Below are 24,428 nucleotides of genomic sequence, written 5' to 3' on the forward strand. Positions count from 1 at the left end.
GGTTGCATTTTTGCAAAAAAAAAAAAAAAAAAAAAAAAAAAAAAAACATCGGTCTACATATTTTTCAAAATCTTATAAGCTTCAAAACCTTTTTATTTAATTCATAACGATGTTTGGGGTCCTAAAATTACGACTCATAGTGGAAAATGATGGTTTGTTACTTTTATTGATGATCATATCGTTTATCTTGGGTTTATTTGATGCAAAAAAAAATCTAGAGTGAAAAGACATTTTTACAATATGATTGAAACCCGATTTCAAATCAAATCTGCATTTTACACTCAGATAATGGATCTGAGTACTTTAATGAGTTTTTTGGCGAAGTTTTGAAAGACAAAGATATTATTCATCAGTCTACATATTGGAATTCTACCCAATAAAATGGATTGCTGAAAAGAAAAATAAGCATTTACTTAAAGTGGCACGTGCTATAATGTTTTCTATGCAGGTTTCCAAAATATCTTTGGGGGGAAGCAATTCTTCAAAGCTACCTACCTAATGAATAGAATGCCTAGTAAGATCTTGAACTTTAAGACTCTCATCGACTGTCTTAAAAATAATTTCTAACATCTCGCATATATTCTGAATTACGACTCAAAGTTTTTGGGTGTACTTACTCCGGTCCAATCTTGATCATAGGGCTGTTAAATGCATTTTTGTGAGTTACTCTTCCACTCGTTAGTGATAACTCACTAATAATGCAACCAAATTTCCACATATTTTTGTAACAATATCAACCAAAGATAGTATATTAAGGTCAAACAGCTACAGTGTTAAAAAAAAAAAAAAAAAAAAGTCCTAAGTGACTAATTACAAACACCTACTCACACAAATTTAAATCAAAATCAGAATATTGTGAAATTTAAAACTTACACAAACTTGTTTTAAATAATATAAAACTCTATTTAATTAATAAGTCAAAAAGCAAATCACGTACCTCACTCTTTCAAAATTAAGAATCATTTGTATGCCACCATTTTGACCTGTAAAAAAACTACTCAACTGAAGGAGAAGAAGGAAAATAATGTTAAAATCAGAATCTAAATTCCACAACACAAGATAACAAGTAATCAATAATAGTTTTTTTGAATAAACGAACTTATTAAAATGAAAGAGGTAAAGGAACACACAATAGCATCGAGTGGGAGAGCATTGAGTGGGTTTTGTTATGCGGTAGATTTGGGCAAGCATCGAGTTCTTCAAATGGGGAGTTCTGGAGTAGATCGAGGATCGAATCAAGACTTTGGATCGAGTTTCTGGATCGGATCGAGTTCTAGACCGAATCGAGTTCTTCACAGTGGGGATTGAGGATGGAGTTCTGGATCAGATCGAGGATCGAGTTCTGAACCGGATACGAGGATCGAGTTCTGGACCGGATCGAGGGATCGAGTTCTAGCAATAAAATTTTTACTTTTAGCATGAGATAGTACTTGCAATTACCCATTCAAATGATACCCATAAGAATTAAATTTGAAAGGCATGAATTGTTCAAGAGTTGATTGAAATCCAAACATAAAACGGGTCTAAAAGGGTGGGAGAATCCAGTCACTAACCTCGAATCATTAGCTTCAAGTGTCTAATAGTTTTGAGAGAGAGACAGAATAGAGGGAGTTGGTAGACAAAAGCCAGAGTGAAATCCATAAAACCTAGGAGTTGAAATTGAAACATAAGAGAGGAAGAAGAAGAAGAAAAATGTGTGTTCTTACCTACAAAAGAAAATCTTATTCATCTAACTTGCGAGCCCTAGATTTTGGAGTTGAGGAAATAAAAACTTACAGATGCTATTAAGAGGAAAAAAGAAACAAGGTTTCGTCTATCTTCTGAATTTTGGCGCCTAACAGTGGACAATCGTACCATCACCAAGATCGGTGGGGATGGATTTGAGGCCTGGCCCTAAAAAGGGGTAACATGAAGCAAGAGTCCAGATTCAACAAGGTAACTTCTTTTTCTGTTAAAGAACAAATTATACTGTGGCATCATAGACTAAGGCATCCCAGTTTTTCTTATCTCAAATATTTATTTCCAAACTTATTTAAGGGAGTTGCATTTTTGCAAAAAAAAAAAAAAAAAAAAAAAAAAAAACATCGGTCTACATATTTTTCAAAATCTTATAAGGCTTCAAAACCTTTTTATTTAATTCATAACGATGTTTGGGGTCCTAAAATTACGACTCATAGTGGAAAATGATGGTTTGTTACTTTTATTGATGATCATATTCGTTTATCTTGGGTTTATTTGATGCAAAAAAAATCTAGAGTGAAAGACATTTTTACAATATGATTGAAACCCGATTTCAAATCAAATCTGCATTTTACACTCAGATAATGGATCTGAGTACTTTAATGAGTTTTTTGGCGAAGTTTTGAAAGACAAAGATATTATTCATCAGTCTACATATTGGAATTCTACCCAATAAAATGGGATTGCTGAAAAGAAAAATAAGCATTTACTTAAAGTGGCACGTGCTATAATGTTTTCTATGCAGGTTCCAAAATATCTTTGGGGGGAAGCAATTCTCAAAGCTACCTACCTAATGAATAGAATGCCTAGTAAGATCTTGAACTTTAAGACTCTCATCGACTGTCTTAAAAATAATTTCTAACATCTCGCATATATTCTGAATTACGACTCAAAGTTTTTGGGTGTACTACTCCGGTCCAATCTTGATCATAGGGCTGTTAAATGCATTTTTGTGAGTTACTCTTCACCTCGTTAGTGATAACTCACTAATAATGCAACCAAATTTCCACATATTTTGGTAACAATATCAACCAAAGATAGTATATTAAGGTCAAACAGCTACAGTGTTAAAAAAAAAAAAAAAAAAAGTCCTAAGTGACTAATTACAACACCTACTCACACAAATTTAAATCAAAATCAGAATATGTGAAATTTAAGAACTTACACAAACTTGTTTTAAATAAATATAAACTCATTTAATTAATAAGTCAAAAGCAAATCACGTACCTCACTCTTTCAAAATTAAGAATCATTTGTATGCCACCATTTTGACCTGTAAAAAACTACTCAACTGAAGGGAGAAGAAGGAAAATAATGTTAAAATCAGAATCTAAATTCCACAACACAAGATAACAAAGTAATCAATAATAGTTTTTTTGAATAAACGAACTTATTAAAATGAAAGAGGTAAAGGAACACACAATAGCATCGAGTGGGAGAGCATTGAGTGGGTTTTGTTATGCGGTAGATTTGGGCAAGCATCGAGTTCTTCACAATGGGGGAGTTCTGGAGTAGATCGAGGATCGAATCAAGACTTGGATCGAGTTCTGGATCGGATCGAGTTCTAGACCGAATCGAGTTCTTCACAGTGGGGATTGAGGATGGAGTTCTGGATCAGATCGAGGATCGAGTTCTGAACCGGATCGAGGATCGAGTTCTGGACCGGATCGAGGATCGAGTTCTAGCATAAAATTTTTACTTTTAGCATGAGATAGTACTTGCAATTACCCATTCAAATGATACCCATAAGAATTAAATTTGAAAGCATGAATGTTCAAGAGTTGATTGAAATCCAAACATAAAACGGGTCTAAAAGGGTGGGAGGATCCAGTCACTAACCTCGAATCATTAGCTTCAAGTGTCTAATAGTTTTGAGAAGAGACAGAGATAGAGGGAGTTGTAGACAAAGAGCCAGAGTGAAATCCATAAAACCTAGGAGTTGAAATTGAAACATAAGAGAGGAAGAAGAAGAAGAAAAATGTGTGTTCTTACCTACAAAAGAAAATCTTATTCATCTAACTTGCGAGCCCTAGATTTTGGAGTTGAGGAAATAAAAACTTACAGATGCTATTAAGAGGAAAAAGAAACAAGGTTTCGTCTATCTTCTGAATTTTGGCGCCTAACAGTGGACAATCGTACCATCACCAAGATCGGTGGGGATGGATTTGAGGCCTGGCCCTAAAAAGGGGTAACATGAAGCAAGAGTCCAGATTCAACAAGGTAACTTTAACGTTCTCATTGATGGTGAAGATTGGGTTCTATGAGAAGAAAGAAAGTTGAGATTTAGGAGAAATAAGGTTGAGATTTGAGAGAGGAAGATCTAGGTTTTTTGTATAGAGACGAAGAAAGGAAAGGACAAGAAATAGAGAAAAAGAAAGAAAGGATTTTACGTGTCAGGTGGATAATTCAAAATTTTAAAGCGCACCCCCAAATTTAGTTTTTAAAAATTTTCGTCTTTTTTAAGGATTCCATAGCCTATTATTAAAAAGGCTATGTCCAGAAGCTTTCATAAGCCCTATTTGTTGTAGTGTCACCCCACAACACTAAGTTCTCCTTTCTTCTAATGTTTTCAGTGGCTCCACCCATCGACCACTATCAGCGACTAGTGTTGCCACACTTCAAGATTAACTCTTGGTTTCGGCAACCTTCTCCGACGATAACCCACGACCAACTCCAACAACCACCTTCATGCGACCAACCCCAATGATCAACTCCGACAACCACCTTTATGCGACCAAATCTAGGCTCCGACAACCACCTCCGACTACAAACTCCAACGAAAATCATCTCTGATGATTAACTCAACGACCACTTTCGTGCGACCAACTGCAATGACCAACTTTAGGATCTAACAACCACCTTCGACGAAGAAAACTGGCAATCAATCCAATACCACCTTCATGCAACCAACTTTCAAGGACCTCCAACAACCACCTCCAACTGCAAATTCCGACAAAAATCATCTTTGATGATCAACTTCGACAACCACTTTCACGCTACCAACTCTGGGCTTTGACAACAAACTCTGACGACCAACTCCAATAGCACTTCCATGCTACCAACTTTAGGTTCCGACTACAAACTCCAACGAAAATCATCTTCGATGACCACTTTCGCGTCACTAACTCCAATGACCAACTCTCGGCTTTGACAACCACCTCCGACAACCAACTCCAATACCACCTTCATGCGACCAACTTCGGGCTCCGACAATCACCTCTAACTACAAACTCCGGTGAAAATCATCTTCGATAATCAATTTCGACAACCACTTCCGACTATTATAAGACCAATGCCTATTAAAGTATGTTGTAAGGTTGATGATTATATAAATAATAGCATTTTGTCTAAGTTAAATGCAATGCTTAAATGTAGAAAATTGTAAAATATATTTTTATTAAATTGAATTCACTCATGAGTGTTAAGAATATTTGGAAAAGTATTTGTGTAATTGAAAAGTATGTAACAAATTAAAAAAAATAAAATAAAATAAAGTTTTTTTTTCATGAACATTTTCTAGCAAGAATAAGTGAGAAATGGAGATTTATTCTCTTTTGATTCTCTTCTGATCCTCCAAATTCGGAGAACTGAGAGTGAAATTGTTGAATAAATGTGGTGGCATTTCATTGGCTACTAAAATAGTGGAGGAGATTCAATTAAAAAAGAAAAATACAGAGCAACGACAAAAAGAAAAACTTAAGACATCATAGCTCAACTTAGCACCCCAAATAGTCACTTAGAGTTAAAAAGAAACTAAATTCAAAACTTAGGGGTGAAAAAGATAAATAAATAAATAAAATTTTCCCTAATAAAACTATGGACAATTGTCAAAAATAACACTCTTCGTTTCACTTTTCAAAACTAGCACTTTTTTTTTAATTCGTTAAACTAGTCTTTCTCGATCCATCTCGAGCGAGATCGATCATCGAGATTTAGTTAAAAAGTTATTTTTTCTAAATTTATACCAAGATTTCACTCATATCTTTTCAAATTTTCTCCAACTTTAACTATTTTTACCAAATCTTATATCAAATTTTTATATAAATTTTCAAATCTTTACCCTAATTTTTGTTTTCCACAATTATATAAATTTTCAAAGTTTCAAATAAATTTACCAATTATGATTTGACGGATATCAACTGCATTGTGATTTTTAAATTTTGCAAAAAATCAAAATTTGCAAATAAAATTAAGATTTAGGAAAATACAAAATAATCTTGGCATTAATTTGTCCGAGATTTTCACCCTAAATATATATAATCTCGGTTAAATTTTGTCGAGATACATCAAGATATCCCAAATCTTAATTTTTAGATTTAATATAAAATTTAGAAAGATTATATAATATTTAGAAAAATTGATAGATTATCAGTGTTAAGATTTTATCGAAAAAGTCTAAAACAATGAAAAAATTAAATATTTATGCAAATTTCGATGATCGATCAAATGAGATGGATGGAGAAAAATTACAACAAATAGTTCTAAAAATATGTACTAATTTTGATAGATGAAAACTTGTAGAATTTATTTATGACAATTTTACTAAAACTATCCTGGGAGAGAGACTTATGGATAGAGGGGGACAAAACCGATAAATATAATCAAATAGGTTTTCTATTTTCCCTCTCCAGAAAGAACTGTCGAAGTGGGAAATTTAACTCATAAGGAATGGCGTTGAGTCGCTGCTTTTCCGGCAGCCGAATGATGAATTTCCCGCGGAGCACAATATCGGCGCAGTGGCCATCCGACGACCCAGCCGGAAAATCTGCGGCGGAGGAATTCACGCCGCTGGCAGTCACGTTTCGGCGGAGGCTGATTGTTGGGATCGGATCGGCTTCTCTGGTGGCCGTTGGCGCAAATTTCGCCGGCGTGACGAGCTTTCTGCTCGGTCTGTCGCCGGAAAACAGTCGGCGATTGAGACTTGATGTTGTTTATCCAATTGGAGGCTACAGTCGGTGCTTGGATGCCAATGAAGGATTTGGTCAGTTCCTTCTTCGCTTCTCCAACATACAAAGTTTCTCTTTGGATAATTTAACTTTTTTTCTCTCTTGAAATTTCTCTCTTTACGTTGAGTGAGGTCATAAATAAAAATATACATAAACTAATCTTAATTAAATTACTGTAGTTTAAAATTTGTTCAAATTAAACTCATGTATTTTTAAAATTTTAATTTTAGTCCCTAAGTTTATTTGTTATGTAATTGATTAAATAATAATAATAATTCTATATACGAAAAACACAATATGTTTCTAAGATTTAGAGTGAAAAAGGCTAATAAATAAAAAATAAATAAATAAATAAAAATAAACGTGAAGGATGGAGTAATTTTTTTTTTTTAAAGATGTTATAATTAAAGTGTGGGGTGGGGAATCAAACCTCAAACCACGAGGTTGATAATATGAACACTATGTCAAGGATGAAGTAAATTTAAGATTAAGTACGAATGCTGAAGTTTACTATTTGAAAGTACAAAAAAAAACTAAAAGCCTAAACTACACAAAATATCACTTTATGTCAAAAGTATTCGTAAACTTACAAAATGAGTTCAAATATACATTTAGTCTAAACTACACAAAATATCACTTTATGTCAAAAGTATCCTTAAACTTACAAAATGAGTTCAAATATACATTTAGCCTAAACTACACAAAATATCACTTTATGTCAAAAGTATCCTTAAACTTACAAAATGAGTTCAAATATACATTTATCATTAGTATAGAGGGAAACTGTTAGTGTTTTGTGTAAAAAATACTACTTAATTTTTCGAAGTTCCAAAAATACCCTCAAACTTAAAAATTAAAAATAAAGATATATGAACAAAAAAAAAAAATACCCTTACAGATACATGAACATAAACCTGCTTGACATTTATTTATCTAAGAGATAATAAATAAATGAGTAAAAATGCATACTTCATGTAAGATAAATGACCTATAATAAGAAGAGAATGATGAAAACATAAAAAGATTTTATTACATTAGTAATTGAGTATGTGGTAATAGTTAAACAAATTTTTTTATTTGACTATTTATCGTTTTAGTATATTTTAAGAGATAATTTAGATTTTGAAATTTTGTGAGATTTTATGCTTTTAACTTACAACTTTATTGTTTATTTTGATTGTAAGAATGGGGAAAATATGAGAATAATGATGGTATTTATATGGAAAAAAATGATGATGTCTATATAATTTGTTTTAAAATTGGTTATTTTCAAACTCAATAAAACTACAAATAAATTGTCATCCTACTAACAATAGGAACATTTTTTAAACTTTTATTTTTAAAAAAATTAACTTAATTTTTCAATAAGATATTAACAATTTTTTTTCATATACTAATAGTGAAGGTATTTTTAAACTTTTCTTGTAAGTTTAATGGTATTTTAAAAAAATTTGAAAGTTTGAGGTTATTTTTTAAACAAAACTTTAATGGCTTCCTTCTTTCTGAAACTAATGATAAGAGTATCTTTTTAACTATTTTTGATCATTTAAGTATATTCTTTAGATTTGTAAAAGTTCAAGAGGATTTTTAACACAAAATACAAAATTTAAAAACATTCTTTATGATTTAGCCAAACTAAAATTGATATCATCCTCATATAGGTTGATAATGCTTAGATTAGCACATAAATTTAAGGTTAAGTTACATAAAAATAACAATAATAATAAAGTTTCGTGTCCCTCAACTATTAGAGGTGTCAAATTTCGATTTTGTATCTAATAAATTTTTAAACCTTAAATTATAACTAATAAATTCCTAAAAAAATGATTTTTTAAAAATTATTTAATCTGTTTAAGAGTAAATATAAATTTTATGCCTAATGAAATCTTAACTTCCATTTTTTGTGTCTAAAGTCTAAACACAAACTTCAGTGCAAGAATTAAAATTTATAATTTAACTAAACAATAAATGGACTTCCGTTCATTTTCAATAGATCCATATATTTTAATGTGGTAATTAATGTGTGTAAATAACAATCATTTCTTATATTGAACTTTTAACAACCATTTATTATGTATCATCACAAAGGCAATAATTCTGTCTAAATATTATCTCAGGCTTTGAACTTTTAACTTGGGGAAAAAACGCTGTTTTTAATCATTGGCACTATTTTTTTGGTAGATCTGTAAAAAAATACTTAAACAAACACGAGTCAGGTGGTACTTTTTATATTGTGCTATATATGTAAAGAATACTCCTAAAGTCCTAACGGATTGCATCTTATGGTTTTTTTCATTATCACTGCGCACTGCCTAAAAGTTTATGTTTAAGGAACATCCAGAGTTCATATACCCGGCGAGTTGGGTAGGCGACCAGAGGTTGCTGTATCGAGCAGCTGAAAAATCGGAATATGAACGATCACTGGACCCTCCACCCTTGACTGGTTCCACCATGGATCGTCGTCGTCGTCAGAATGTCAATGAGCCAGTGGTTGCATTTGGTCCTCCGGGATCGAGTGGAGAGCTCAATGTTAGCGTCATTGTGTCTCCGGTACCTCTTGATTTTTCGTAAGCTATCTAACTTATCTATGATTACTTCAAACCTATGACTTAAGTCCTACCAAGCAAATGGGAATTCAAACTCCTTCAACCCTTTCCAGATTCTAAAATACAAGGTAGGAATTGATCAAAACGTCCTAGATTTAAGACATTTCAAAACCCTTAAAAGATGTTTAATTCTAGTTAATGAATTCCGAGGATGATTAATCTGGATTTGTATAATCTATTTGATCGTAAAGGAGTTGGGTTATAAAAACCAAGGTGCATAGAGCCTATGTTTGATTCGTGAGTTCATGATTCATAAAATTATAAGGTAGTGTGTGTGTATAAGTGGGCATCATAGACTTCAATTCGCTAGCAAACTCGCTAACTAAACATAAACTCGACTTCTTCAACTTCAGTTACACATGACTAACATGTTAACCAAACACTTCTTGTTCCTGAGAGAGACCAAAACAAGGTAAAGCTAAATAGAATGTTCATTCAAGATTCAGTGTTGTAATGTTCCAATCGTCAGATCTCGTCTTAGGTTCTGGATTTCTATACACTACACATTTAAAACGAGATAGTTCAAAACGAAATGAACCTACAATGATAGCAGCTCTTAATCGATTGCCTCAATAGTTAGTTCTAGTAGGGCTTACCGAATTCAAATGAAATTTGATTCTATATAGGGGTTTTTTTTTTCTGTTCTTTGGATTACTACACAGAATTGAAGCATTTGGAGGTCCAAATGAAGTAGGGGAAGCTGTGATCAGGACTATTACAAGGGCCAGCAAACGCTCTGATCTTAAAGGAACCTTGATACAAACAACTCTGAGAGAGGATTTGCTAGGCAAATACTATGAACTGGAATTTAAAGTGGAAAGCTCCTCGTTTCGGAGGCACAACATTGCAGTTTGTTGTGCTCGTCGGGGCAAATTATATACACTGAATGCCCAGGCACCTGAATCAGAATGGCTAGGTCTAAAATCAGAGATGAAGACAATTGCCAATTCTTTTTGCCTCTCAGCTTGAAGGTTGTTATGTGGTATTACTGTGGGGTGGGATTTCGGAATTTTTTGGAGAGGGTACTGCAAAATTTAGAACAATGTAAAACTCATTATCTTGCCATTTATAAAACTATATTGGAGATGTTACAATGTTTCTACATCAGGCTAAATGCCTAAAACATATTTTGTTAGTTGGTATGTGCACAAGATCTCACTACTGCACGCATTGGTATGTAGAGGTTTTCGGGTCAAGTAGTGAGTTTCGGTAAATATACTCTTTCAAATCTATAATACAATAAATATAAACAAACTAAGCACAACTTATCTGCCTTTGCTTTGTCATCTTCTCCAAGTTCTCAGAAACAGCAGCAGTCAAATTAGGGTCCCCAACTCCGAGTTCTTCACTTAATCTAGAAGAATTGACAAACAGAAGGACTTCAAGTAGATGTGGAGAATAATAAGGAAAATATATAGAGTTTACTTCATGTTCATGAGAAAATTTAGCATTTAGGTTTATTCCCAAAATCAGTATAATTCAACAGTTTATTTTCTCATACTGATAAAAGATTATACAACAAGAACTAAAGTTTCAAGGACAGAGCATCTCACTTTGGATCGAGCACCAATTTCTGTACTTCTTTGATAACTGAGCTTGCTGCATAAAGTGAGATTTTTCCAACCTACACCAGACCCCAGACCAACATAGGAAAACAAAAAATGAGATACGAATAATATTAAAAAAGAAGACCAAAAGGAGTTATAAGACCGTCAATTGGTCCATGAGATTAATCAAGGTGCTTATGCACGTAAGTTGCCTCGAACACTCATGAAAATATAAAGAAAATGGACCAAATTAAATTCAAATTTTTCCTCGTCTCTGACCTCCAGCACTTGCAGTTTTGCTTCATGATCATTAGGAAGACACCTGATATCTGCAGCCATTCTTGCAGCCTCACCAACACTTTCAGGAGATAAGAAGTCAAGACCCAATTGGACATTGGACTGCAAAGTATACAGTAAACAAATCATAAGAGTCATATTGCCCAGAAATATGACGATAAAACAGGCTAAAATTAGATTTTTACTTTACACATCTAAAGAGTAAACAATCATATTTTGATAACTCTACTCCTGTGACTAGTGATCAAATTACCATGAGTTATCACAAGTAAATATCACCTAGTAATTCAAAATTGCCTGTCAAGATGGCCTGGGAGGCAATTTGGAAACCAACGAGGCTTACCATCAAATTCTAAGAAATACAAACTTCAGGACTTCAATATTCAGTGTTCACAATATAGGAATATTGATTCAGTTAATAGAAATGGACCTGTACGCTTCAAAAGAACTAAAAAGAATAAAACTTCCTTGGAAACAAATAAGTTACACCCATTCCCATATCCCAAAAAAAATGTCTTTTCCCTAGTTAAAATAGTTAAGTCGAACTGTGAGCTCAAGAATCAAGATGTAGTTACTGAATTGCTGTGTGTTGTACATTTTTTTAAGTGTTCGAGGAGGGAGGCTTAACGTGAATTTTCAGATAGGTAGTATTTGCCTTTTCTTTAAATTGAAAGAAAAGAAAGAGAAAGAGAAAGAAAGAAAGAAGACTTTCATTGAAAAATATGGAAGAAGATACAAAGGCACATACAAAACAAGCTCACCAAAAGGGAGCCCCTGCCCGAATTACAAGAGGATCCCAATCTAAGAGAATGAGACCAAGCTAGTAGTATTTGAAGTTTTAGATAATGCTTTTAACCCTTTAAAATCACTCATCCAATTTTTCTACAATTAAAAGTAGTTTCTGAAATTCTAAAAACAGATAAAAAGCATTTAAGTGCTCTTAGATTAAACATTTAATTAATTTTCTTCCATTACTTAGAAAACAAGTGTTTCACTTAAGAGCAAATTTTTCAAGAGGCAATTCAAACTCGCCCTTATTCTACAAGTCCTCAAATTTATTGAAGTTCAAGAATGTAGATCCTTCATTTACCAATAGGGAAATAAAAGTTTAGTATTCAAAATTTCACAAGGATCAAGCTAGGCATCATTGCACATTTGCTTCTTATTTGATGAGTAGTTTGGCCTCATTTGTGGAGAGGCAGTTGATAAATGTTTTGACCAGAATAACTGTCCTAAATCAAATGGTAAAGAAACAGATAAACAACCTGAAGATTCATGACTTGAAAAGGGCATCCTGAAGGGACAAAAACGGCTTCACCTAAACGCTGCACAAATGTCCAAGGCTCTACCCCTGAAAGAGACATGCATGTACAAAGATTATATGGGAGAGGAACTAAGATGCATTGGTGAAACATTTGTTCAATTTCATTTCTGTGCAAAGCAAAGAGAGAGAGAAGAAGAAGAGGGGAAAAAGATAATACAAGGGTGGTTATCTCAAGTTCAGAAAATACGCTCTTGAAGAGAATCTATCTTGTGGTTTAGAAATGGCCAACATCTATAATTTATCTTCACTCCCCTTAAAATTAAACCCACTGGCTCCTTATTGTAAACATAATTGATGCAAATTTAAACAATGACTGTACAAAAAGCATTTTCTCTCTCAGATGCACAAGGAAAGCTTAAGAAAATCAGACGAAGTTTACCGAATTCAGCTTTCAATTTCCCTTTATGATGTCCATCGAGGTACAATGCTCCGTCATAAAGAGGCCGCATAATCTGACACAAGGAAATTGCAAGTGAAATCATTTACAAACTTTTTCTGCAATATTTAAAAATGAGGGGGAAGGGAGGAACAACTTACAAGATCATTGTTTATGTTGACAGGCTTCCTAAATTCCTTCCAATGTAGTCTTAAATACTCAGTCAATTTGGGAACATCCTTCCGCCGAAAGACATCCCAAACAACTGCTGAACAACTTTTTTCAGAGATATCTATATCTGACATTTTGGAGTTCGCAGATTGTTCATCAACACTATTAGATTCCATCTTCTGACTCAACATTGCAAATTCTGTCTCTCCTTCAACCCTAGCCTCATCCTCATCCTGCAACCCAAGACCATGGACTAATAGGTCTGCTGATCTCCCGTCACCAGAACACAATTCTTCGTCACTATGCAACTCATTCACCACAGATTTCACGTTGGCATTTTCAGTGCACTCAATATCAATCCCTTGAGCATCTTTAGGCTTCACTGAATGAGTATGAACCAATAAATATACCTGACCACAGCACAGCTCAGCAATGTGAATCCATTTTGATCCATCATGGTGATTCATGCACTCCTTGAAGACACACACGCACGCGAGTAGAAGCACTAACAATTGTTCTTCAATTTCCATCATTCTTATAAGAAGACTAAGATGAGGACAACCTGAATATCTCTTTTTTTTAATGAAGATACAATTTCAATGATTGATGATATAAAGGAGTAAGGCTCCAAACACCTATTAGTGATTTGTTTAAAACAAAGATCTCCAATTGGAAATTAAATAAGACATGTTACGACGAACAAAAGTGGGTGTGTTGTTTTACACCAAAAGACAAAGCAGGCAGAAAAAAGCACAATTGATAGTCAACCATAAAACTTGTTTAGTACCACCAAAAGGATGGTCCACCAAAACAAAAGCGAGAATATTGAAAATGTTATTAGGGAATGTTAATGACCAGCCAAAAGCCTAAAAAAAATAGTGTTTGGTGCATGCATGGCTTGAAACAGCGTTTGTTGTCTTATAATGGACGAGCTCTTATTACATTTGTCCTTTCAAGATCAGGGTCATATTCTGTCAGTTTTTCTTTTTTCCTTTTTTTTTTTTTTTGGCTATTTTATAAAGTATTTGGCTCTGTTCTTTTGGGTGGTTTTTTTGTTTCTTTTTTTATATTCGTGAGTGTTCGGACCCGCTCACACGCACCACGACTAATCTCACGGGACAAGCCGTCTAACCCTATAACATTGAATGTCAAGGAAACTCATAGGATATTAAATCCTAGGTAGGTCATCACCATGGATTGAACGCATGACCTCTTAGCCCTTTATCAAGGGAATGCTCCCTTATTTACCACTAGGCCAACTCATGATAATTCTGTTGGGTGGTGTTTTTGTTTGCTGATTTTGTATTCTTTCATTTCTTCTCAATGAAAGCCCGGTTTCTTTGAAACACACACAAAACATGTTGCTGTACTCCTTAATTTCACATAGAACGTTACTAAAGGGAAACAAAAATAAGTCCAAATGTCATTCATAAAATTCAATTTCTTCATGATAACAAATTGAGTTCTGAAGTTAACAAGTCTAACCCAACTGGTCTTCCCCGAAAAAGCCTAGACCACCTCAAGTTACTACTAAAATCTTCTTAACCAGATAACCATAAAATAGAAATTGAATGAGACATCTCAAAAATAGCTTTTACCAGCAGAAATTCTACAACATTCCTCATAAATGAACGGTGCTTCTAGCTTTGCAACCTACAGGCTGTATGTATTATAATTCTTATTGAGATAGATTACAATATGGAAGGAAACAAATCAAAACTCTATAATATAAAGAAAATTTTTGGTAACATCTCCTTGATTAGGTCAAAACTCAAAGTAAACATTAAATTTCATAATTACGAACTTGCTATCTACAATTATTATAAAGGCAAATGCAAACTCAAAGAAACAGTCTCCTCCAATCCACAAAAGCATATAGCAACACCCAACGAAGTTATGTTTATGTGACGTTTTCAATATTGGCTCTAAACACATTACTATGCATTGCAAACAAAGACATGTAGGGAAATTTAAGAAAACTAACCATGTCACGCATGTTGATACTAAGATTAGTCGCAGAATCACCTGCACTAGGCTCCTTAGAGGCTCCATAACTTATAAAAATCTTAGGCCCCACATCATTTTGTAAAGAGTAATGTGGCAATTTTGCTGCAACATTAAGAAGTCCCCATTTGGAATGAATATACTCAAGTAAAGGTAATTTAACAATGAATTCAGGCCTCTGGTACAAAATAAAGTCTTCAGATTCACTGGGGGAAGGCCAGTCTTTCAACTTCAATATTTCTGGCCTGCCACTTTCCGAGATACGACCATCAAAGTATCCTTCGATGAACTGATGAAGCTCAATTTTGACCTGCCATAACAAAAGGTATTTCATCATACAACATCAGTGACTACATTTCATCTACAGCATCAGAGAGGAGCTAATATGATCATCGAGCATGATGATCAATGGGCTATGAGTTATGACCTCTAGTTATAATAACCTACCTCAGACTGGTCTGAGCAATTGATGGCCTTCACTAATTGATTCTCGTATTTCATTCCCTCATCAGTCTTACCCCGAATTCCTCTCCAGATAACCTCTGGATCCCAGCTTGCAATGGACGAACTATCAAAAACCTGCCTGACAATAATGGGTTTTCCGCTGGCCCAATGTTTTCTGAAATCCCTGATTCCGTTAAATTTAATGTCTGATGATGTTGGGCAATATAAAAAATTATCGCTGCTGTTATCTCGATGAGCACAATGCAAAAAGTTGGGATCATCCGACTCTGCTTCTGGTAAAGTTCCGAAATCATGAACCCTACAGCCACCAACCATTTCCTCAACATTTTTAACCAGTTTTGCAACCCAGTTCATTTTAAAAATCCGATTCAGGTTTAACTGAAAATAACCACAGCCCCCATATTCCCTTGGAGGACAAGGTATATTGCCATCACAATCAGCTTTCCAGTAGAGGATTTTATCTGAGAATTTCAATCTCTGTCTGTATTGTCGTTCAAACAAAGGTTTCTGGCCCATCATACCATTCCCATTATCTCCCAAGCCTCCACCATTTCCCGAGGTGGATGCTTCACGTAGATCTTGACAGCAACTGAGGCATAGATCATAGTAGCAGTTTGGACAATGCCGATGATAATCAATAATAGGTATCCTGCAAAAATTGCTGAAAGACAGATGAAGCTTTAGTTTAATCTTTAAAATAAATAAATTTATAAATATCTGAAAAATCCAACAGATGATTTTACTAGAAATAATTAAAAATAACTGACTAATCAAAATATTTTCTTCAACAAATTAGCAGGAAAGAAATGATATGCAGATATGCTAGAATTGACTGTTTAAAAACATTGAACACGTGAATAAAAATTACCAGCACATCTGCTCATCTGCATTCAACTTTGCTCTAAGAAGAAGCATCTCATCTCCTGGAATATGCTCAAATAGTGTAAGGGTGGAATAGCAGTGAAGAACCTTCAATAGCATCAAATTCAACATGATAATGATATATTATCAAAAATCATACCTAGGATCCGTTTTTCAAGTTCCAATTCAAAGCATTGTTGAATGTGGATCTGTTTGATAACAGGTAGTACAGATGACAATAGACAACAGAGATATTGCAACCTGTCTAAAACCGGTATTTCCCTTATTCTTACCTATATCAGATAAAAGAAAAATATATTAAAAAAAATGAGACCTAGCTCTGCGGAACTATATCAATCTTCCAAAAGGTAATGATTCTCAATAACTCAACAGCTTAAAATCCCTCCAATTCAAGTATACCTTAATCAAATTACCACCACGCAGACACACTCTGCAGTTACAAATACCTCTACATGCAGGGCAAATTTTTTGAATTTCCTCCAATGGTATATCCAAGTACCTACAAAATATCAACAAAGGACCTCAAAGTGATGATGAGGGTAGAAAACACATCCTCCAGAAAGAGGGGGGCCAGTTGAAAAATAACAATTAGAGAAATATACCAACCATTTAGAGATGCAATTACTGCAATATCCTCTCCTATCACACCTGAGACACCAGATTACTCCATCTCTTTCATTCCTTCGACATTGATGACACGTCTGCCCACCAATCTCCTCAGAGGAATTGGTGCTTGCATCAGAGTACTCCTGTAGATTGTTGGAACAAACATCACATGCTGATCCAGCTCCCCCACCCAAAGTAAGCAGTTGAAGAAAAAACACACACACACAAGGGAATTGCTACTAGACAACAATCGGTCTTGCCCGTCCAGAACGATTTCACTCGTCTTCATGTTTTATCCTTAGTTAAACCTCAAAGTTCACAGGGGTCAAATTGATAGCAAGAAAATAGAAACAATTTAGAAATTTTATGTGCTCTAGTCCGGAAAATAAGGAACGAATTAGTCCTACAGATACGAGTTACTCGATAATCCCCTCATCCGCACTAACAGTTCAATTGTTTAAAGAAGTTAAAGAGTAAATAATGCAGCAAAGCTCACCGTCGTGGCATTAGCATCAAAGCTTTTTTGCGACAAATTCCTCGAAGAGTCCGCAGCAGTTGTCTTATAAGGCCTCCAACTCTCTTCATACGGCGACAAATCTCTCTGCGAATCATCATGCTTTGAGGAAATACGCAAAGGCAAACTCCTAGTAGGTGGAGTATCAGGCGAGTACCGAACCTGACTCTTCGACGACTTCTTCCCGGGATGAGATTGTTCAGCAATCCTACCACTCGAGAGAGGTGCATCGAAATCATCACTCTTATCTTCCAAGTAGAAATCACTTTCCTCCAACGATTTCCTCTTCGCTTTCTTCAAGTGCGCTCTCATTGCAGAATTCGCCGCCCTTTTCTTCGCTTGAATATAGTGCTTCTCGCACACTGTTTTGTCCGGCATAGACATGGCGGTACACCGCCATTGTTTACCGTCGGACCTCTTGCACCGTAAATCGTCTGGAATTCCAACGTCCTCGCCGTTTGCAGAAGTTGATCGTGGAAGATCCATTGAAGGAACTGGCCTCGTGGAATTCGAGGCGCAGGTTGAATCGGAGGAAAGTGGAGATGAAACTAGGGTTTTGAATTTCGGGATTTTGTGTTTGTTGTGAAGCGTTGAGGCAGCGAGCTGTTCAAGACCCGCCACTGCCAGAACAAAGTCACCAGAATTTACTTCCTTCGTTTGTTTTTTCCGCGAAAAAAGAAAAAAAAAAAAAAAAAAAAAAAAAAGAAAAGAAAAGAACCCAAATGGAAAGAATGAGATAAAAATTTATGTTGATATATACTTTCTTATTATTCCTAAAAATTCTATCTAGCGCAATTACCCAGAAAAGGAATACATACGAAAAGAACAGCACCATTATAGATTTAGTCAAGCTAATAGATATAAATTTTAAATTTTATGTGCAACAAGAAGTCAGCTCAACTTGGCATCTATATATTTACTGAGATCATATTTTAAAAAAATTAAATTTCATATCATTTTTAAAAAATAAATTTATAGCATAGAAATAATTTTTTACATAGAAAAAAAATGTCAAACCATTTAAAAAAATAGCAAAAAAAAAATATTGATGGACTTTTATCAATCTTTATCAATGATAAACTTGTATCAATTTCTATCACTGATAGATCAATGATATTAGTAGACTTCTATTAGTTTCATCACATTGATAGACGTCAGCCTCTATCAAGAATAGACTTATCAGTTTATGTCATTGATAGACAATAATAGACTTCTATCAGAGCTATATGTGATAAACATTTATAATAATGTGTATCACAACTATAATTAAATTTTGTTATTTGTGTAAATATTTTTTCTTATTTTATATTTCTGAAAACCCCTATCATAGATCAATTAAATATTAAACTTTATATCATTTTTAAAAAATTAAATATTAAACTTTGTATTAAACTTGTTTAGAAAAATAAGGGCAAATAGCAATTTATATCCCTAAACTTTGGGGATTATATCATATATGCTATTAAACTCTCACTAAAGTGTCCTAATATTTGTTTAACATCTTTACTCAAGTTTGTTTCGGTTAATTAAACAACCTAAGTCTAGGTTTTTATCTAAGTATAACGTTTATATTTGGATTAATCTACAATGTCTATGTGATAAACCAATTTTAAAATCTCTCACTGTTCACGTATTGCTTATAAAATCGATTAACAACGCTCAATTATTCGGCCATAATCCCCAAGTAGGAGGTGTTCCGTAGACCGTCAACTTAAATACCCCCAGCCTTAGACAGGGTTATATATCGATTTAGTTTGTAACCATATTTTACAAGATGTCGACCTACTTTAACTATTAAAACAGATGATTAACCTACATGAGCATGCAACTTATTTTTGTTATGGATTTTAAATGTCTAACCCAGTTATATAACAATTTACAAAATTTTAGACATGCTAAGCATCCATAGCATGCATCAAAGGCATTCAACATTTAATATAACCTTTATATTAAAACATTTGAAACCCTATACATGCATACTATATATTATCACTTTATAACATACTTTTAATGCACCTAACATGCTTCCTATGGTGGGATTTTAAATCTATATGGCATACTTTATGCACATACAAGATTTATTTAATTATAATATACATCACATGCATAAATAATTAAACACAAACTGATATGGTTGTAATTTTGACATTTTCAAGCAAGCAAAGGCCTAATTATTACAAAAACAACAAAAAACTAGCTTCAAAACATTTATAGATTGCTCGAACTGCCTTGAACCGGACCCGGACCTCTCGAACCGGACATCCAATGCTCAAGATTGTGTTGAACTGGGCAAAAATCATCGAGTACCATCAAGCATCGAGTATGCCCTCAAGCACCATCGTGCATCGAGTATTTCACTAAATATCATCGAGTATGCCATCGAGTACTATCGAGTATGGTATCATGCATCGAGTATTTCAAAAAATAAACCATCGAGTTGCTCATCGAGTATGCATCGTGCATCAAGTTTTGGAGCATCGAGCATCAAGTATTGGGCAGTGACTGAAAATCCAGTTCCTACTGTTTTGACCTTCTTCACTTCTTTCTTCAATTACATCCTAATTGAGACTCTAAATGACTCCAAACGAATTACAAACACTTAAACACACATTAAAGCCCATAAAAAAAGAGCCAATACAAGAATTACAAACATAACTGGAGAGAAAACAATGCCAAAACTCATAAAAACTATATTAGTTTATCATTGTCATACACAACTTATGAAAACACCACCATGCCAATAATTAAATAGAATTGAATGCTTATGATACTCTAATACCAATTGTTGGGTTAAGAAGCAAGCAGCGGAAGCAAAACAGCATATTCTAATTCATTAATTTTGACTCAAAAAAAACAGTATGCTTATAAACTAAAAAGAGGGTTTCAATACTAACCTTTGAAGATTCCCTTGAATCACAAATTCCCGCTACAATTCTATCTTCCTATGGATGTGAACCACCACAAGGTCTTCCCCAGTATCCTCTTGGTGCCTTAGATTGAGTTGTGAGACTTAAAATAAGCTTGAATTAAGGAATAAAGGAGAGGAGGTTCTGGTTTTTCAGCTCAAAACCCAGTTTTCCAACTCTTGAAACTTTCAGCTGAAACACCTCTAATGCATGCCCATTCCACTCAAAATTTCAGCTTAATACTTGCATGACTTTCATGCAACTAACAGCCTTGCATGAATCATAACTCATGCTTGTGAATTTGAGCTGGAAAGCTTGGTGGTTTAGTGACTAAGGTACTAACACCTAAAGTAGGAAAACCCCACTTTTTCCATTTCTAATTTTCTTCTTTTTTCTTTTTAATTTGAAATTTATTTTCAAACTAAAACTTAATTTCGGTTTTTTAATTCAAAAAACAAAACTGAAATTTTATTAATTTTACAAAAATTAATTCAAAATTATTTTTTTTCAAAATTAATAATTAATTTTTAATTAAACAAATTAATTAATTCAACTGATTTAATATAAAATATTAAATTAATTTAACACAAATTCCACCACCATGAATCTTTATTCATGAATTTAATCTTTAAATCATATTTAAATATTAATTGATTCTCCAATTTAGTTTAATTCCAAAATTAAACGTGTAATTATTGAAGGGACTCTTAATGAAGAGCATCCATGAGTGCATTCAGATCTTTCCGATTTCATTGTGACCGAAATACAACATATACATTCCAACAGATAGTTATGCAAATTAACACTAATTAACGGCATACTTCGAACAATAAAAATACAAGGAAAATAGTTCTCATATTAGTTGAAGATTCTCTTCAAACGTCGAACTCAGAAGCAGCGGAAGCACCTCTACGTGAACTCTATCACCCGACAAACCAGTTGGCAGCAACAGCACATCGTCTACACGAACGGCAGCAACTCGATCAAGCATGAACAAGTAAATAGTGGGGACGACACCACCAATTGAAGCCCTTGGTATTCTCGGAGTGAGAATCCAAAGTGTGGTCTTTAGTGAATTTGGTAAAGGTCGGAGAAAAGACAAATCGTGTAGACGATAAGCAAGTAGGAGAGAAAGAGCTATCGTATAGCAAGAGTGTTTATCGTTTAGAAGAAGCTACACGATCGTGTAGGTTTTACTAAGTGGTCGTTTAATAAAAGGTAGACGGTCGTTTAGAAAACGCGGCATGTTATGTGATCGTTTAGGAAAGCTAAGCGATCGTTTAGGGACAGGCATGCGATCGTTTAGGTGCTGGTGTGCGATCGTTTAGACAATGTGTAACTATCGTATAGGCTCTAAAGCTAGGCGATCGTTTACGTTTTCACACCGATTGCGAATTTTTTGAACCTTTTGCAAAATGAAACAAATTTTCATTTTATTCTTCGTTTACAATAACCGACTTCAGATTCTCCCACTAACGCACGACCGAGAGAAGTTTTCGGCCAATTATCATATAATTAATCAATTTAATAATTAATGAATATAATCATATTATATTCTTACTCTATGGTTTGATATCACATATCTACTATAGTAATTTATCCTCCACTTGATATAAATCATATTTATATCTAATTTCCTCTAAAATAATGTATCTCATACATTTAGTCAATTATATCATATATAATTAACTAGTCCAATTATATCATATATAATAGAACTCCCTCTTGTCAATTTGAACATTTCAAACTGACCCAGACACTGATTCTCAACTTTATCCAAGCTACCCAGGGGACCTAATGGACCTGTGACTCGAAGCTCCAACGGTATGTCAATAGCTAATTAAACTTTTTAGCCATGAGATCCACCATCCGTTAACTGTCAGGCATTCTACTAAAGACCAACAGTTGAACTCTTCTTACCACAGATATATTTCTGTGTCCATCAGATATAACCAATCACGAGTACGATGACCCTTCATAGATGCTCGTAAGTACAGCTGGGCCAATTTACCGTTTTGCCCCTGTAGTTACATCTCACTCCTTAAGTACCACTGATTCCTCTAATGAACAATACAACATAGTCCAACTATGTGTGAACAACTCTCGGGCTAAGAGAAGGTGTGTGGCGCCACATTGTTCAAGCCCTGGAATCAGCCCTTAAGGGAGCTATCTATCTACTTGTCGCTGCTTCATGGAATGAGTAAATTCCATCTTGTATAGTCGAGTTCCCAGCTCCCAAATAAGAAGAATCCTCAAAATGGTAGGTTTGAATCGGCGACCTGGCCACTCACACCCATACAAATCAAAAGACCGCCCTCAATGGCAAGAGTTCCCAACTCACTTAGGATCGAGGTCATATTACCTATGGTCATCCTAGTGAAGTGAAGTCTCTGTCATGAACGATGTTATATAACAAGGCGTTAACACTTTCTGGTCAGGTCTTATACAAACTCTTTGTATAGGACACCCCCGCTTGCATGTCCTCTATACGAATGATTAGGATCAGACCATCTATGACAAGTCACAACACTTTTGACCATTCCACAAAGAGGACCGCATCCGTAGTGTTACCAGGATAAGGTTTCCCTCTTATATCCATTTACTACATACCATTTTGGTTATCACTCAAGACATGATCCACTTATATGTCACCACATACATACTTAAGTTACATACAAATAACCAAGGAATTTATGTTTATTGGTTTGTGGTAAAACAAATAAAACATATAACTGAGCAAAATCAAAATGTGAAGTAAATATCATATATTATACAACACAAGCGTTCGTACAAAAAGTTTACAAACTACAGGACACGAGACTTTAGGGCATCAACCCCAATAATTATATCACATATAATTACTAATTCCCTTAATTCTAATGTGAACGTTTCAAATCAACTTATCACGCTACCCTAAGACTAATCTGTTTGTGAGCTAGTAAAGGGACCTACAGATCATGGTCTCCAACGATCCGAGATTAATTAGCTAAACTCTTTATACCAAATTAACCTCTATTCGTTAACTACTAGGTCACTCCACTAAAGCTCAAAGTTGCACTCCACTCACTGTAGATATATTTTGTCCACTCGATATAACCATCATTAGTAAGTTAACCTTTCATAGGTTGTTTGTAATAACGATTGGGTCAAAAGGCTGTTTTTACTATCACACCCCCTCCCAGATTTCATCTATCGTCTAAGAGGAGGTGTGATGACAACAAATGTCGCTCTTTCATGAAAACAATTTACCACTCTTTACTAGTTTCTTTTTAAAACATTTAATACTGCAGCGGAAAACTTAATGGAATAAATGAAATCACATATTTTGTTTAGGAAACCAGTTTACAAGTTTCTAAATTATATTTACAAACGTAGCCCTATCCCGACTACAACACTCTTTTAGTACTGCTTCTAACTTGTGGCAAACCTTGACCAATCCTTACAACTTGACTCTTCTACTACCTGCGAGGAAAACATGAAAATAAAACATGAGTTTTTGAATCCCAGTGAGTGGAATCATAATTATAAGTCTCTTTCAATTTATAAACATCATATCATGAGGTTACTACGCAGACCTCCATCTTGAATGAAACTTTTCACAACCCTACCTACACACACGGTAGATAGTTAACAATTCACATCCATAAGCATTCATTAACCTATGTGCACATAGTTCTCCCTTCATGGGCTCAGATGTTAGGCCCATCGACCCTCTAACCATCCCACTCAAGGTTTCCCCTCCCACAGACTCAGGAACTAGACTTCTCGGTCCCTTGATTATCCTGTGAGATTTCATCTTGGGCTCAGGTGCTAGGTTCATAGAACCCCTGACTATCTCAATCTCATGCTCATCTCATAGTATAAGCATTCATTTATAAACCATAGCATATTAATTCAGAATATGCTTAAAATACTAAAAGAAGAAACCACTCACAGTGATCCGTTGAGATTGCTTTTCCTTCCCAGTTCACCCGGTTTCCCTTAATCTCCTATTGGACCCTATTTCATATTCAAATTCAAGCTTAGATTACTCACTCTTCCGGA

At 34.4% G+C, this 24,428-nt stretch overlaps 2 protein-coding genes across 3 annotated transcripts; one reads left to right on the forward strand and one right to left on the reverse strand.

The window, feature by feature from the left end:
• Positions 1-6,254: 6,254 nt before the first annotated feature.
• On the forward strand, positions 6,255-10,394 carry LOC120079381 (psbP domain-containing protein 7, chloroplastic). The gene is made up of 3 exons (XM_039033545.1): positions 6,255-6,721; positions 9,028-9,253; positions 9,955-10,394. The coding sequence occupies exons 1-3, from the start codon at positions 6,409-6,411 to the stop codon at positions 10,259-10,261; spliced, it is 846 nt and encodes a 281-aa protein (XP_038889473.1). The 5' UTR covers positions 6,255-6,408; the 3' UTR covers positions 10,262-10,394.
• LOC120079380 (lysine-specific demethylase JMJ25) lies at positions 10,326-18,143 on the reverse strand. 2 transcript variants are annotated; one of them, XM_039033544.1, is made up of 14 exons: positions 17,641-18,143; positions 17,461-17,565; positions 16,965-17,107; positions 16,758-16,857; positions 16,498-16,630; positions 16,345-16,399; positions 15,459-16,137; positions 14,992-15,321; positions 12,998-13,417; positions 12,840-12,912; positions 12,402-12,487; positions 11,119-11,238; positions 10,846-10,916; positions 10,326-10,646 (listed from the first exon to the last, which is right to left on the reverse strand). In XM_039033544.1, the coding sequence occupies exons 1-14, from the start codon at positions 17,962-17,964 to the stop codon at positions 10,547-10,549; spliced, it is 2,739 nt and encodes a 912-aa protein (XP_038889472.1). In that variant the 5' UTR covers positions 17,965-18,143; the 3' UTR covers positions 10,326-10,546. The 2 variants fall into 2 exon arrangements, with proteins under 2 accessions (XP_038889472.1, XP_038889471.1); XM_039033543.1 differs by having other exon boundaries at positions 17,461-18,143.
• Positions 18,144-24,428: the final 6,285 nt, after the last annotated feature.

The sequence above is a fragment of the Benincasa hispida genome, chromosome 6 (genome assembly GCF_009727055.1).
Source record: "Benincasa hispida cultivar B227 chromosome 6, ASM972705v1, whole genome shotgun sequence".
Taxonomy (NCBI): domain Eukaryota; kingdom Viridiplantae; phylum Streptophyta; class Magnoliopsida; order Cucurbitales; family Cucurbitaceae; genus Benincasa; species Benincasa hispida.